This window comes from Myotis lucifugus, unplaced genomic scaffold, assembly GCF_000147115.1.
Source record: "Myotis lucifugus unplaced genomic scaffold, Myoluc2.0 scaffold_15, whole genome shotgun sequence".
Taxonomy (NCBI): domain Eukaryota; kingdom Metazoa; phylum Chordata; class Mammalia; order Chiroptera; family Vespertilionidae; genus Myotis; species Myotis lucifugus.
Window position 1 is genome coordinate 5,795,305 of NW_005871063.1, and position 18,021 is coordinate 5,813,325.

Below are 18,021 nucleotides of genomic sequence, written 5' to 3' on the forward strand. Positions count from 1 at the left end.
CATTCAACCACGTTTAATCTACAAAAATGGCAATTCATATGGTTCGATTTGATTGGAAAGTCACACAGAAAGTCTAAGGCATTGTGTGTAATTTTCCCTAAAAGAAAGGAGCAGTCAACAACCCATCGGGAGAGCTTCTAAGAATCACAGGTCTGGTGGCCCCTATTTGGACTTCTCCAGAACAAAATTAGTAGCTGGAAAATATTCGAGTGTGCCCTCTCCATAAATCAGAGAACAAAAAATCAATTTATGAGGAGATGGGTTCATATGACAGTGTAATATGCTTCTTAAAAACTTGCCTTGGAGACTGGGGACAAGGGGAGACAAGGAGAGTCATTGTTTAAAGGGTACAAAGTTTATGTTGGGATGATGGGAAAGTTTTGGGTTTACACAGTGGTGATGTATTTAATACCACTGGATGTACACTTACAAATTGTTAAAATGATAAATATTATGTATATTGTACCTTATCCTTGGAATAAACTTAATTTTCCCTGTTGCAGTGTTACTATTGCAACTTACTTGAATTCATGAAGGACACCGATTTTATTCATTTTTAAAATTCCGGCATCTCTCTGAGGATGTTGCAGTGGCTGATTCTATTTCACATTAGTGCCAGCTTGACTGGGCACATGGGATAGATCAGCACCTTTGTGGGAACTATTGGCAGCATTTTGGTTTATCTGTCAGAGTTTTCACCTTAGCGGTCTCTGCACACACACCTGCACACACATTGCCACACACTATAGGCCGTCTGCTGAGAACCACATGCATCAGAGATTTGGGAATGAAAATCAGCTACCTTGAAGCCATTGGCTGGCATCCCACATGTTCTGGCAGCCACCTCACGTTGTCACTGTCAGTTGTCTCATGTCAAGTGAGTTAACAAGCTAATTGAGAGTCCTGATGGGCAGATGTGCATGTAGGACAAAGCCCTTTCCACAAGAATCGCTGGATTACTTATCCTTTCCCTTTAATTATAGGGCCCAGGGCAGAAATAGCATTTAGACTTTGCCATCTCTGAAGGAAAAACATTCACATAGTTTGGCAGCTTGGTTCTGATTCTTCATTAAACAGATATCTATCACTGAAATTGTAAAAGGGATTCTTCCTGTGGCAATGCTCTACACTGAGCCGTCACAGCCTTGTTCAAAGTTGTTAGCCTGAGCCAGAGGGCCCATTATTGTTTTTGGACAACTGGAAAGCTGACATGTTCCAGTTCCTTGCACTTAAAACACTTTACATGAAGCCAAGAATACAGTCCCTCGGTTAGGAGAGCTATGGACTTAAAAAGAAAGTTTTCTGTTTGATTTATTATTCTGTACAGCACTAGGAATTGTTGACATCCACATATGTTTCAACTGATTTACTTCCCATGGAGTTAGAAGGGATTATAACCTGTTGCAAATCATGATTTTTTAGTGGTTGAAAGCAACATCATAATGTTAGGAAATTGTTAGGTTTTTGAGTTGTGTGAGAACTGAAATAAGGAGAAGGTTTAAAATTCTTCCCAGTTGTTCATATTTGCGGCATTGAACTACTTCCAAACCACAATTGAAATATTAGTTATGTTTAGTAGGTTGACCTATAAATCTACTAAGCTAACTTTGAGTCAAATCACGTATTTAAATAATTACCAAAACAACAATATACTTTTAAAACTATTAGATCTCCATTAATTATTTTTCTGTTCTTAAATATTGACATTGTGCTCTAATCAAAATATTGTTTTATAAAAAACAATCTAGGTTGTATATAAGAACTATAAAATAAAATTAAGTTCCAAGTCCTCATGCTACTCTGAACGGAAAGTGGAAGTATAAATAACAGATTATTTAATGCTCAAGATACTTTTGATGGTTTATGTCAACCACTGTTCCATTTGTCTTTATTCTCCAAATATTTCAGAAGAATGGCCAAAATTCCTTGCTACTGCACCCTCCTCTCTGATTCCTTCCACAATCCATCATCGTCTTCAATTTCTCTATTGAAACTGCTCTCTCGAAGGTTTCTGATAACCTCAAAATTGACAAACTAATTGACTCCTTCGGCTCTTGCCTGTTTGACCTGCCTGCAGTATGCTACTGTTGACAACTCATTCCATTGAAAGTCTTTCACTCATTCAGTCAGTGAATACTTATTTTTTGCTTATCTTAAATGTGTGTGAGTATGCATATGATATTTTTTTTTATCTCTGTGCTCCTGACCTAACACTGGATCTTCTGCTTTAGCTTTTTCTTTACAAGAGTTATGGGCCCACACATATCTGTCTGATTCTCCTCTCAATGGTTTATATCTGACAGAAGGCTGGCAATGTTTAAAGGTATAACACATGGAAGCTCAAAGAAAATTTGATTAGCATACTGCCAGCTATCAAAATTATCTGCATGCATTCCTAAAGGTTGATGAGTAGCCCTCTTTTTATTTATTTTTCATTTTTTAGATGCAAACTTTTTCAAATATATTTTTTAATTTATTTTTCCCCATCACCATTTATTTTCTCTATGCCCTCTTCCCCTTCCCCGTTCCCCAAACAATCACCACACTATTATCCATGAGTTCTCTCTCTCTCTTTCTTCTTTTTGATCAATCCCTCCAGTACCACCAACACCCCCCAACACACACACACACACACACACACACCAGAGCTGTCTGCCTGCTCTCTGAGTAAGCCAGTCAGAAAAAGACAAGTACCATATGATTTCACTCATATTTGAAATTTAATGAACAAACTGAACTACCAAGCAAAATAGCCTTCTTTTTTACAATGACCTCTTTTCATAGAGTATTTTGAAGGAAATAGGATGTTGTATAGGGATGTTTACTAGGCTTACGGTTTTAGTTTTAGAATCTGTATATTTAGCTATTACTTAACTTCATAAAAATACCAGCTACTTGAAACATATCTACAGTGCTTGGGAACCACCAAATATGGGATGAAAACAATGGCAACTGGGCAGAGTGGATAAGGAGGAGTGGGGTATCTAAGAACCATGGTGTGGTGCAGAACTTTGGTGTGTTCTGGGAGCCTACTTTGCCCTCATCACTCCTCTTGAAACATAGGTTCTGTTTTTTCATTAATACTAGGCCCTTTGTTCATTTTTGATGGATGATGGATGTTTGATTCACTGGAGATTATTTACCCTGACCATATCCACTTTATTCAATTGGACCAGACGGGTGACATTTCTTTATGGGTTTTCTTAACATCTCACTGAAGCTGAACGTAAGGTAAGACCAAGCTTCATACATGAAAGGACTTTGAGTTGCTTATATCGAGTATAGCACAAGAGGAAAACACTTAGGGGAAAGAAAACCCTGCAGGAAATATAGGGACATCCAAGAATAAAACAATGGAAGAGGTTAGAAGGGATGCAATTCATCTATTGAGATAAATTAACATATAATAGATCATGATATTTTTAATTGTTTGGGCATTAACACTCAGTACTTTGTCTTGGGAAAATACATCAGGGCTATTTCCTAGTGTCCTTTGTCCTTAGCACTGAAGCACTGGCACTAGGAGACTCCAACACCTCACAACCTGTGTCCTGGTCAAGCCACAGAGAGCTGTCCCTCCTTCAGAGGCACAAAGAGGGTCTTGGAAAGAGCAAATTTGCATGAGACTTGAGAAAAAATACTCTTTTCAGAATTACCTCAGAAAAACACCAAGAAATGGCAAAAATTACCTAATGTGGGCTTGCACACCCACCATGCTCTTTTTACTTGTTCGAAACTAATGTTGGTAATTTGTTCTCTGTGATTTGAAAGGCCTGCCAGTCTTGAGCCAGTCTTTCCAGTTATTAGAGGGCCCATTCCATGGCCGGATGTGATTGCAACCCGAACCACCACTGCAGCCCTTGGAAGCAGGCACTCAGCTTTTACTGAGAAAGAGCACGGCTGCACTCTCAGTCCCGTCCTAGGATAAGTCTTCTTGGCATTCATAAGGAGAACATCCCATCCGTCTCTAGATGGATGGCATGTTCTCCTTATGAATGCCACTGCGTAACCCTCATGTATGGGAGCCAGGCTGAGGTGCCCTTAGAGCCAAGTTTCATTGTGAGGAACAGCAATGTTTTGTTGCTAAGGAAACAAGGGTATTCAGGGAAACATAGGAGCTACATTACATGTGGAAAATATTAATGACAGAAATGATTTGTGAAACAAGGCCAGAATCACTTTTTTTAAATTATTATTTATCACACGCTATTTTTTCCCCTTTTGTTCTTGGGCCACCTTGACTGCAAACCCTCTGATGAAGAAAATCCAAATACAAGAGCAATAGAACAAGATTGTAGTTCCTGAGAGAGACCATTCATAAATTTAAAGGCACAGGCAGGCCCCACCTAGAAACTTTCAGGGAATATTCATAAATGTTGCAGATCTAAAGGTATCTATTTTAAGGTCTTATAAGAAACCAAGTATTTGAAAGAGCACATTGCTGGGGGTTTTTCCCCCACACAATTCTCTTCCTTCTTTTCCTTCATTTCCAGATAAATATTATAACCAAGTAGGAAGGCACCCCTTAACAGACTGTTGTTTCCAGCCAGAGTACATTAGAACTGGACACACATGCAACTTCCATACTGTCCAAAAGAAATGCATTGGCCTCAGGTTGACTATTCTGGAAATTGAGCAATTTTCCTAAGGGGATAAATATAATATGGTGGTTAAGAGCAGACTGGCTGGGTTTGAATCCTGACTCTGTCCCTTACTCACTGTGTAGACTTGGACCCGTTGCTTAAACTCTTTGTGCCTAATCTGTACCTAAACTGTCTTGCCTCAAAAGGTGGTATTATGTTAAATGAGAATTTAGAACTTTATCTGTCCATAGAAAATAATCAGTAAATAAGTGTTATCTATCATTATAGAAGTTCTCAAATAAATAATCCTCTCTCTGCCCATTAGAAAATACAGAATTACTGGATTTTAGGGGCTTTTTTTGCAAAAATTGCAATAGCAATTTCTTAACATTTTGTAATAAAATGGTAATGGATGAAATGTTACTGTAAAATATAACATTATTTTTAGATTGAGGATAAAATAGTTTAAGTCTGTAAGATTTAGAAGTACATTATGGGATGGGAAATGAAACTATTCCCTGAAACCTGACTTTTAATACGATACACTTATACATGTATAAAATTTAAAAAATAACAAAATCAATGTGACATGCATCACTGGTTGACAGATCCGAAGAGAAGTGGAAATTAGTAATAACATCAAGAGACCACTACATTTGTGACCAGAAATATAGCTAGAAGGAAAAATATAGCTCATTCTCACCTTACTTCCTGCCAACAACTTTGAACATGCTATAGAAATTGCCATCTTTTCAAGTGACAATGAACTGTGTTCACCTGGCAGTGAAATTTGCCAGGTGAACACAAAGTAGTAATTTTATGTTATATATCTTTTACCACAATTAAAAAAAATCTAAGAGACACCCTTGGAAAATTGATAAAGTCCTCAAATACTTTGAACCAACACTCCTTTTATGACATTGTTGTGAAAGTCAAGCATGAAATGTTCTTATGTCAGAACTTTACAAGTTCTCCCAAATACTTGACTATTTATTCTTTCAAAGAATTAATGCATGGTTGGAATGAAAAGCTAAATTTTGTTGAAATGAATTTATTTAAAAAGGAAAACCTAAGTAGTAATTGTAGGAGACACAACAAGACATGATCAAATGGTCACCTTTTTATGGATTGCCACCAACCATCTCCCAAAGCCACACGCCTGCTCCCAACCCACCACTTCCTCCCGGTGCCCCTCACAGCTGATGACCTGTCTGCCTCTGCCTCAGGCCAGCCATATGATCTCCAGACTTTGCTTCCCATTTTCAAAAATGAAAACTTTGGGCCAGTATGATCTCTAATATTCCTTGTGGCTCAAAAATTCTGTAATTTTATTACTGTTGCAAATTCCAGCCCTGACCCCTGATTTAAAGCCTCTCACAAACATGTGAAAATAATCATCTTAGGTAAAAAAGAATCCTAGAAATAAGCATAAACTGTCAAAATATATTTTTTTCTTGCTGCAGGATTTTACCTACAGCCAAAGCAATTTTATAAAAACCTTCTACTCAGTATTCCAAGGAGCCATTTCTTTCCCCCAGAGAGAATTAATCATAGGCAAGGACTGGGGAAGACACTTCCCCTTGATGAAGTTTGAGCACGCTCCTGCTGAGAAGCCCATTCTATTTTAATTTGTCAATTAAAAGTGGCCTGGGGAATCACACACTGCCATTATCTCATTAAATCACTATACTTGTCACTCCCTTTCCTCTGAAAAAAGAACACTCAAGTAGCTCAACTACTCCCCACAACTTAAATTTAATAGTACTTTTAAAATATTGGTTTTATCTAGGGTCTGTTGGGGACTGCACCTTCTCTGTTATTACCGCCATAAATTCCACGGATCTCCAGTCACTAACTCAATTCCATTTATTGGGTACTTACTATATCCGTGAAATTTACTAAGCATTAAGAAGAATTAAAAAGGAACTAAAAGGCTTGCTTTCAGCAAATCAATGGCGTGCTCATTAGAAAACAGAGCCTTATAAAGAGTCTCTTAAAGATCCTTCTTATAGCATCTTTTGGTTCTGCTTGGCTCTTATTCAACCCTTCCCTATCTATCTTGCCTGATTTTCTGTGGAATGACATTACAAGCATGGCCCTGTTTAAAAAAAACACCAAAAAAAAGCTTGATTTCTTTTGGTATAACAGCTGTAAAATCTCTTCCTTTATAAGCTGTATATTGAGTTGGAATTATATGTGCGAAGTAGGCATTTGAGTTGAGTTACTTGTTACTACTTATCAGTTTCTAGTGAGCCATATAATAACTAAATGGCAGAAGTAAAAAAGGAAACACTGCAAAGATTCTAATGGCTTATTTTTAATAATGCTCCTTTGAATAATATAATAATAAATTATAAAACTATGTCAATGACTTCCTACATGTACTTGAACATGATTCGGTGCATACACCTGCAGTTATTTTGTATTTCCAAAGATACTTCCTCAAAGAGTCCATTGACTTCTGCCTAATAAAAACATGCATTACCATGGCCCACTAGGAGAAAGACACTCTGCCTGTCTTTAACCCAGGAATAGGATTACCTTATTGCCTTGAAATCCTTTCGGGCCTGGGTCCCCTGGAGGTCCACTAATGCCCTGCTCCAAGATGAAAACCAAGAATTAGTTCTGTGTACAAAAGGCCCATCAGGAATGAATCATTTATTCAGGTCCCTAGAGATCCCAGAGTTAGAATTCAGACTATAACTCAGTTAAATTGTAATTACATGGGATTGAGAAATGGAATGAGGTGAAATTCTTCATATCAAATAAGTATCTTCTAAAATAGTACTTCAGCTGAGAGCAAACATTTATTAATGAGAGGTTGGTTTTCTAAACCTGTGTTTCCAACCTTATTCCTGACCTGGACCTCTTTTTTGAAAGATTTCAAATAAACAACTTTTTAAAAATATATCTAAGGCATATATAACTGAAAGTTGCAACTTCCAATGACCCTGTGATAGCTAGAGTGACTATCCTACCCTGACACAATGCCAGGCTAAAACAAAGGAGTTGATGGTTAACTAGATTTTGTCTAGAAAATCTTGGGTAAAAGTATAATTTTCAATAGACTTTTTGAAACACTGAAATTAACTCTTCACACACATAGCATCCCCCCATTATAACTGTAAATGAGGCAAGTTCACAGACTAGAAAAAAAATCAGCCATATTATTTTTTGAAATCTATATATGTCTAACCTAAATAAATGCCTTAAAGAATCATTGCATGTTATTGAGCATCAACTACTTACAGTGGCAAAACAATACAAATACTTAATTTAGAGAAAATGCATAGCTCCTCCAACTACATTATAGTAGCACTGCAAAAACCAGTTACACTTTGTTTTTAACTACTTTGATTTTATCCGTCTTCCTAGATGCTAATTTTTAAACTTTTATCCCTTCAACTAATCATTAAATAGACTCCCCTGCTGGTACCTATCTTTAGGGAGCCTGAATTGGTTAATAAAACATTAAGGTAGTGGTTTCCAAAACTTGGTTGCACATTGAAATCGCTTGGGGATCTTTAAAAATATTGAAGCCGCCCTAACCGGTTTGGCTCAGTGGATAGAGCGTCGGCCTGTGGACTCAAAGGTCCCAGGTTCAATTCCGGTCAAGGGCATATACCTTGGTTGTGGGCACATCCCCAGTAGGGAGTGTGCAGGAGGCAGCTGATCGATGTTTCTCTCTCATCGATGTTTCTAACTCTCTATCTCTCTCCCTTCCTCTCTGTAAAAACTGAATAAAATATATTTTTAAAAAAATATTGAAGCCTAACTCCAATTCCAGCCATTCTGATTGAATTGGTAGAGGGTGCAAGTGAGCAAAGGAATTTTAAAAAGCACCCTAGGTGATTCTAGTGTAGACTTAGATTTGGTATTAGCCTCCTTACCTGAGGTCCTCTGGGTCCTTTTGATCCATATGGCCCGGGGGATCCCTGTGGAATAAAATTGATGGTAAGTCACTCTAAATATCCATCTTCAAAGTGCAATGACTTTAGGTGGAAGAGAGGGAATATGTTCTCTGTAAGGGCCAGTCTTCCCTGGTTATCCAAACATTAAAACCAACATGTTCATTGTTAACGAAATGATCCTAATTAACAAGTCAAATGGAGGTCACATTGTCCTCTAGCAAACAAACTCCATGAAAACATAATTTTAGATGTAAGTTCTTGGCCTATATATTGATATTTTTATCAAAGTAAATGATTTCTTAAGATTCTTTAGAAAGCTTGGTAGAATATTGTGTGTTTTTTTCAACAAGGTAATGGCAGTTAAATTAATTTAGTGAGTTTCTCCAATGTCTAGTTTCTCCCATCTTCAAGACATGAAACTTGGCAAAACACTGTTTGTAATCAACACTCTTCTAACAGAAAATATTTCAGTATGCTCCATAACTAAAAAACCCCTTAAAGGTTTATTTTTATTAAAGTAAAATATAGTCTAATCTCTTTTTTTTCAGATTTCAACTTTTTTCTGCTTTTGTTGTGTATGTGTCCCTTCACACTGATATTAACATATTTTCATCCAATTTTATTCCCAATAGATTTTTCTTCAAATAATTTGATCAGAGTATATATACAATTTTATGTCTTATTTATTTGACCTTCTGTTTTATCAAAAATATTTTTTCATGTTATTAAGAACTCTTCATAACGTGAATAATATTCAAGAATATAAATCAGCCCTAGCCAGTTTGGCTCAGTGGATAAAGCATCAGCCTGCAGACTGAAAAATCCTGGGTTTGATTTCGGTCAAGGGTACATCCCAGGTTGCTGGCTCTATCCCCAGGAGGGGGTGTGCAGGAGGCAGTTGATCAGTGATTCTCTCTCATCATTGATGTTTCTATCTCTCTCTCCCTCTCCCTTCCTCTCTGAAATAGATAAAAATATATTTTTAAAAAAGACTATAAGTCAATCATGATTTACTTAGTCATTTCCCTAATGTGGACATTTAAATTCATTTTGGTGATTACTATTTAAATAATGCTATCATGAACATGTTTGTATATACCAGTACATATTGTCCAACTTCTGACTCATTCCTAAGGATAATTTCCTAGAAAGGATGCCTGATGCAGAGATAGACAATAAGCACATTTACAATTCTCTCTCAACTCTCTCTTGCTTCTCACACTTTTTATGGGGAGAAAATATGAAACTTTTATCCATAAAGTTTGTTCAGGTTTCCATTTTCACTACCTGAGTAGAGAAAGCGTATCTTCATTTTATAAAATCCCCATCAACTCTGAGTATATATTACTTTAGTGTTTGCTAATTTGGTAGGTAAAATAATATTTTAATATTTTAAGTTTACTTATCTGATTGCAATGCATTGGATAATTTTTTACTTATTAGCCATTTTTATTTTCTCTGTTTGATTTTCTGATTCTTTATACATTTTACTTATGAATTATGTGAATTCTTCATATCAGGGACACTGTGTTCCATTGACATCTAGACATGCATTTTTCAAATTTTCACATCTCTGACATTGGGATACATCTTACAATCAATTGCATCTTTATAATTGGAAGTATTTTTTTCTTTCTTTTTGGCACAAAATATAATAGGGCATTTAACAATCCTTGGCATCTTAGTAAATGAAATATGATATTAACTCTTTATCAATCATTTTTATTTCAAATAGTTTTCCCAGTTATTATTTAACTTTCATTTTTGTTTTCTTCTATATGTGTCCTTTATTCCGTATTTCTGAGTCCAGGTCCATCTCCCATTTTTAGTTATCCTCCAGGAAGAATCCACTCATTATTATACTTTCCATTTTGCCCAGAGATAATTACCAAGCCTACATTTTTCAGATCCACCTGACCTTTCACTCTCCAGCATTTTCAAAAGCTTTCAGGAAGTCTCAAGCTATTTAAAGTGTTTAGTTACATGTGCCACTGCCATTATCCTATCCTTTTCTTTTCACCTTCTGCCTCATTCTCTCTCCTTGACTTTCTGCCATAATTAAAATATATATATTGAGTTTGGTATCTTAATGGCATGTTCTTAATAGTTCTTAACTGCAATGAAAACTACTTTTACTGTGTGCTTTTTTGACCTTTTATTATTATACTAGAGGCCCGGTGCATGAAAGTCATGCACTGGAGGGGGGGGAGGGTAATCCCTCAGCCCGGCCTGCACCCTCTCACTGTCCAGGAGTCCTCGGGGGATGTCTGACTGATGACTTAGGCCCGCTTCCCACGGGAAACCGGCCTAAGCTGGCAGTTGGACATCCTTAGCACTGCCGCAGAAGCAGGAGAGGCTCCCACCACCACTGCGCTTGCCAGTCGTGAGCCTGGTTTCTGGCTGAGTGATGCTCCCCCTGTGGGAGTGCACTGACCATAAGGGGGCAGCTCCTGCATTGAGCGTCTTCCCCCTGGTGGTCAGTATGCATCATAGCAACTGGTTGTTCCGCCATTCGGTCGATTTGCATATTAGCCTTTTATTATATAGGATTTTAAATGCACTCTCTATGCATTTCTGGCCCATTAAGGAACTCTTTAACATATTTAATATTGTCTCCAACTTATATACTTTATCCATATTTATGTTTTAATGAAAGGTAAGTACCTATTCAATTGTCCGTGGTTTGCTGCATTTTCCAAATTTCAAACCCCTATCTGTGTCTGCTTCTGTCTCATTATTTATAACTATTTTATTAACTTATTTCATAGAGTTCTTTGCTCTCCTTTGGAAAGTGCTTGTTCTCAGTGTTTACAACTGAAAAACAGTTCTACTTGTTCCCAATTGGAGCTTGAATTGACTATTTGCTGGTTAAATTATTCTTTCCACTATAACACTCGGTAGGCTTGGCCTCCAAGGTTAGGGTACCACAAAGCAAAGACTTAATGGTCCATAAGAAAGGCATTTGGGGGCACTATTAATTAAAGTTAGGTATGGCTTTATTTTTTGCTTCATGTTTGACTGATCTGAAAATTGAGCCAATGATCTCCAACTCCAGTAGTGAGGTTGACATAATGCATCCCAGAAATTTTCTTTTGTAATTTTTTAATCGTTCAATTGTTGTTGTTTTTTAATAAGTATAGTTGGAATAGATTGGTTATATTAGTTTCAGGTGTACAATGTAGTGAGTCAACATTTTTATACCTTACAATGTGATCACTCCATTAATTCTAGTAATCATCTGTCACCACATAAACTCATCACAATACTGTTGACTATCTTCCCCTTTCCCTTTACACCCATCCCCCACTCTCTCCCTTCTGGTAACCATCCCTTTGGCCTCTGTTCAAACAAAACAAAACAAACAAATAAACAAAAACAGACTCATAGAAACAGGAATTCCTTCCTAAGGAAACTCAGCCCCAAAGGATCGCAGCTGTTAGCATTTTATAAACATGTTCCTTACTTTGTCACCTTTTATTCCTGGTTTGCCACAGTCTCCACGTACACCCTAAAAAAGAAATAAAATAAAATAAGAAGACATTTATAGTTATTCAGTGTGATGATTTTCCTCTTAAGGATTTTCCCAGCAGAATCTTATGACATAAGCACTCTGATGGATTATACCCAGTTATATCCTCAATCCTGTAGGTTGTTTGGGCATTGAACTATGAAAAATTTTATCCATGAGTCATCTTTAACTTGACAAAATCAAATCACTAATACCACTTAATGAGGCTTAACATTTTTGAGAGATGGATGACATTAAAAGAAAAGCTAAGGTTTACTGAGCATCTACCATAGATTATATGCCCTTGGCATGTGTGACTTAACTGAATCCATAGTACAGGCCAATGAGATCAGTTTTAGAATTCTCATTTTATAGATGAGGAAACTTAGCTCGGTGAGATAACTTCTCTTCATCATAGAGCTAGGAAGAAGAATCAAGATCAGAATCCAGGTCTACCCAGACTCAGGGCTGTGTTTCCACAACACCATGCTCAGTACCAACTTTGATCAAGTAGTAGCTTTTTCCTAGAGAGTGTGAGGGAAGAGCCCTGAGACCATGTCATGACTTGGTAGGGAAAGGAGCCATGATGGATGAGCAAGGTCTGCTGTGAGAGCGAGAGAGCGGGGCAAGGTGGCCAGCACGCTATGCATTTTCCATCATCATTCTCCACCGTCCTGCCTTTCCTAGAATATTAATGAAAAAACTAACATATAAATTATGTTTCACAGTTTATTATTAATGGTATTTTAGAAATTAGCTTTAGTTCATCTGACACCAACTGTCTGAGGTAGATATTTTTAGCCCAACTTTACAGTATGAAATTTTGTGATTCAAAAGGTTAAGCAACTTGTTCAGGACTTCTAAGACTTCTAATAGTTGAACCAAAATGCAAAAGAGTCTATTGGGATAACAACTAAAGTTAGAATTTCAAAGAGCTTTCATATATATATATATTCTAAGCCGCAGACCAATTCATATTTTTAAGATAAGGCAACTCAATTGGAGATGTACTTGAATACACATGCTAGCCCATGACTCCTAGTCCAGTGCCCTCACTACTAGTTTCTGCTTCTGCTGCTGCTTTGTTTTATGTGCTGCTCTAAGTGTGCTATTCAAAGTGCTACTGCACAATGACATAAGGAACTTGCACTAACATGGACTTCAGTGCCCTGCTTCCTTCATCAGGGAAGTCTTGCTATGAAAAAAAAATGTCAGCTGAACTAAACAGTGTACTTAGTGGTCTATTGGATTTATATTTTGGTGGAAACTTCATCTTTCCACAAAATAGCCACAAACAGTTCACAGATTGACAGCCAGCCTGCCCACCACACTTTGAAGAGTGGCTGCTCCGAGAAAGGTAACCAGCAGCTATGGATGCACAGTATGTGCCAAAGCCTTTATATTGTTGTTAATCCCCACACCAGCCTTGCAAGGGAGATATGTCTCCATTCACAGATAAGGAAAATGAGGCTCAGAGAGATTAAGGAACTTCTCCATGACCACAAGCTGAGTCCGTTAGACCCTCAGGTCCATGTTCTCCATTAGCCACCCAAAGCTGAACAAAGCTCACTGCCATGGTCTGTAGGTTCCTTCCCACTTACTCCACACTTCTTCCTAGGGTGCTGCCTGGGGTAGTGCTGGCACTGGAGTAGGAAAGAGGAAGGCACGATTCTTAGGTCCAACTATGCCTCTGTTCAAAAGCAATCTATTCTCTCTCTACATCATGTGAGTCAATCTGACCCAGGAAAAACTGAGCCCTCTCTTAGGACAAGTCGGACATTTACTTCTGAATGCAAATGGAAAATCACTCTTGAAGAATCTATTAGAAGGCAATTAATTTAATAATGTTGGATGGGAATAAAATGAGTCAACCAGCAAAATATCAAACAGAAAAGTACCATAAATACACTCCAAAGTATCTGGCCAGAATTCACATTCCATTAGTACAGACAGATTTTTTCGCTATAGGGTCCTGGGGATCAGCATTTGTTGGGGGGAGAGGGGTGCAGATTTCCATCAATTAAAATATTGTACTCATGTTATTTGCCTCTGCAAAGGCGTTTTCTTTTTTGCTGGGCTCATTAGTCCCCGTGGAATGGCCACATGACACAGTTCCAGAGAGAAAGTGCTTCAGAAAGCTGCAAACAGATTAGCTCTGTCCCCAGCCTCTGGCTTCTGATGCCACTGCTCCTGCTGAAATTCTGGTTTGAATGTCGATGGGTCAGGGTCGCTGTGCTCTGACAGCTTGTATTTTCCAAATGCGAACTCCTCCAGTGAATCTATAATTCCCCAGAAGTTTAAATGAATATTGTCTTATATAACATACATAATCTTCCTGGTGTTGATAGTTAGCTCGTTGTGTAAATCATAATTTTTCACAACTACATATGGGACAATTTTGTAATCATGGAACTTTTTAAACTTTCCCACATTATCGTTTATTTCCTGTCTCTTCCTGATAGCACCTTACATTTACAGACCAGCAACAAGCAAACAATTTATTATCACATCCATTATTTCGTTTGAGTGTCTGAAAATTAGGGAGGCCTGGATTAGCCCAGTTCCATTTGGATGATGAAATAAACACTCCAAGAGATTGAGTTTCCAGGTTCTTATGGCTAAGGGCAGAATCACGGCATTTCTTACACTCTTCCTCTTTTAGGCCTAACGTTTCCAGTCCTTGGGGATATATTTCTTTTCCTGTATGAAGGTTTACCCCTAATATTTGCAGAGCTCAGGGATGAGGACAAGCAGAGGCCCACATATGATATATCTAAATAGTTGGAAGTTATAAATCAAGCTAATAAACTAGTCATGTTCTAGCTTCCTTTCTTAACAAATAGGCCTTCAAAAGACATTTTAAATCATAGAATTTTGGGATTCCTCAAGAGGTCCATGCAGGAGTACAGCCCCAGCCTAGAGCCTAGCCCCCACTTCACTTCCCACGTCCAGTTCCTTCCGCAGCAAAAGATGCTGTAAGTGTGTGTACACGAAGGTGCCCACACAGCACAAAGCTGCCTCCAAGGCTCCCTCCTATTCTAGCAAACAGCTCTGACCACTTTGCAAGGACTTTTGGGGTCTTGGTTACCAAAGTATGACCTAGGCCAGTGATGGTGAACCTTTTGAGCTCAGCGTGTCAGCATTTTGAAAAACCCTAACTTAACTCTGGTGCCGTGTCACATATAGAAATTTTTTGATATTTGCAACCATAGTAAAACAAAGATTTATATTTTTGATATTTATTTTATATATTTAAATGCCATTTAACAAAGAAAAATCAACCAAAAAAATGAGTTCGCGTGTCAGAGGTGACGTAGGTTCGCCATCACTGACCTAGGCCATGGGGGCAAAGACCTCTTGCCCAGCAAATCCTGGCTCTGAGGGTTAGGAGTGGGAGCACAGGAGACCCAGAGCAGGGCCTCTGAAGTGCAGGCCGCTTGCCCAGATCTGAGGTCTGTACCACCTGTAGGATGGAATGGATGGTAAGGATGTGTTCAGATTTCAGACAGAAGGTCCGATAATGGAACAGTGGCAGGCTTATTAATGAACCATTGAACACTCTCAAAGGTTCCTGGGCTCCAGTCCAACTTGTTTATTTCTTTTGAATCAATCTGTTAACTTCTTTTGAACTAGTGTGATCAGTTCCCTAACCTGTAATTTGCAAATAATCTACCAACCCATTCCTTTTGTGTGTTTGTTTGTCAAATTTACTCTCTGCTACAGTCTCTACCCAGACACCTAAGTGAAGTCAGTGGTTCTTCACTGCTTAACAAACATAAGTCATCTTTCTCCTATAGGAGGGCTAGGTGCCTAGGTTTTATAGGAAGTTAAGCAGCAAAGGAACAAACTAATTGCAGTATTTCTGCATCATTTTGTACATGGACACTTTTCATCTGGATACCTGTGCTGCATGGCTGTTAAATTGGGGTTCTCTGTTCATGTCTGCAGAGCTCAGAGAGACTACATACTAATCTCAGGCGCTTCCCACCCCTTACAATACACACCCAGATCTTAAGTTATATTATTACTAGAGGCCTGGTACACGAAATTCATGCACTGGGGGGTGGGGGAGGGTCCCTCAGCCCGGCCTGTGCCCTTTCACAGTCTGGGAACCCTTGGGGGATGTCTGGGGGGAGTGACAAACACACGAAAGGAATGGGTTGATAGATTATTTGCAAATTACAGGTTAGGGAACTGATCAAACTAGTTCAAAAGAAGTTAACAGACTGATTCAAAAGAAATAAACAAGCTGGCAGTCAGACATCTTTAGTGCTGCCGTGGAGGTGGGAAAGGCTCCCGCCACCACTGCTACACTAAGCAGCCATGAACCCAACTTCTGCCTGAGCCACCAGGGGGCAGCTCCTGCGTTGAGCGTCTGCCCCCTGGTGGTCAGTGCACATCATAGCGACCCATCATTCCACTGTTAGGTCGATTTGCACATCAGCCTTTTATTATATAGGTTTTTGTGTCAACATAGTTAAGACTGTATTTGCGAGTTAGGAAATCCCGACTTACAAAAATAAAGGAAAGGAAGTTTTATTCAGTACATCAATGCAGTGATGTTTCTGGAATCTGGTCTATTTGCTGTTACAAACTTACCTTCTCACCCTTGTACCCAGGAATTCCCTAATTTAAAAAAAAGAAAAAATGAAATATGATATTAGAAGGCATAGTTAGAAGAAGTACTTTATGTTTTTCATTTATAACATACAATAAAACACCTCTGTAAAGTCTTGGAAAATAAGACCGTATAGACCTAGGCTATTTCTCTTTGCACTTAGGGACTGTGCATTTACTAAGGAGAAGAGAAACTAATTTTCCATGTATTACATTTACTCTCAGTTCCAGGTATTTTTTCAAACCCAAATTCTTGTCCTTTGGCCTGAAGCTGAAGAAGAGACTAGACACTGAAACTCATTGTACAAGTGAAGACCTGCAAGGGTCCTTTCAAACTGTTACATTGACTTTTAAACGAACTATGAGCAATCACAACTGAGAATTTTTCACAGGGGCTGGTAGAGAAATTGGCTTTGAGAACGAGCTGGAATAATGAATGTCCTTTAAAATGTGCATAAATGTTTATATTCTTTATGGTCCCTCTTTCACATTCAGTCTAGAATATAACCATCAAGGAAATGAATGGTTCCTTTTTCTTCCCTAATGAGACAGTGAGCTTTGATTTACTAAGTTTTATCTCATGCTAAATAAGGGGCTCCTTTGCTCCTCTTGGGAACCCTGCACAGCCCTCTCCATGTGTCACTGCCCATAAGCTCCTTAAGTAATACAATAGTGAATAAAAAAGGGACTGGAAGTTACCAACTTTACGCAGCAGCAAGTCTTCTTCATATAGGATTTCATGTCTTCTTCATACAACTGTAGTTTTCAAGTATGAAAATGGACTTGTAAGACTGATTTTAAGTGGGCTGTAGAAACTAGTGGCATAGAAAACTATTCTTGCAGTTACATGTAAGTCAGCCTACAACATTTTGTTCTGTGTGTGACTTCGTTACAAAAGTAAAAAGGAAAACTTCAAGGAGGAAAGAACGCTTCTCGGTCAAATGAGTGGTCACCGAGAGATAGAAGATAAAAGTGGAACTAATCCAAGATATTGTTGCTGCAATTTAATTCATTTTGGGGAATATGAATTCACATAAGTGGCTTAATTTTTAGGATGGTGCTTAAAATCAAGGCTCACGTATAAACAGTTAAATTAGGGTCTTTATTAAAACAATTCGTGTTAGCAGCACTAAAAAAGCTAGACTTCTAATCTTAGGGAACTTGGGGTGCTTTCCACCCCTTACATCATACAACCATAGTTCAAATTCTGTCATTATTTTATGTTAAAAGAATTAAGACTGCATTTTAGAAGGAACCAATACAGTTTTGTTTTGTTTTTTCTTTCTGAAATCTCTGGTTCATTTTATTATTTGGTTACTATCAGTTTTCTTCCTTCCTTCCTTCCTTTCAAGGCATTTTTTTAAAAATTTCAGAGATGAAGAGAGAGGGAAAGATGAATAGA

At 38.1% G+C, this 18,021-nt stretch overlaps 1 protein-coding gene across 1 annotated transcript in view; it reads right to left on the reverse strand.

Annotated features, from left to right (window-relative positions):
- The window catches only part of COL28A1 (collagen type XXVIII alpha 1 chain), a 135,129-nt gene that overhangs the window by 98,859 nt on the left and 18,249 nt on the right, over positions 1–18,021 (reverse strand). Inside the window, 4 exon segments of the mRNA XM_014452430.2 lie at positions 7,125–7,178; positions 8,474–8,518; positions 11,958–12,002; positions 16,602–16,628. Of these exon segments, the coding sequence (XP_014307916.1) occupies positions 7,125–7,178; positions 8,474–8,518; positions 11,958–12,002; positions 16,602–16,628 (171 nt within the window).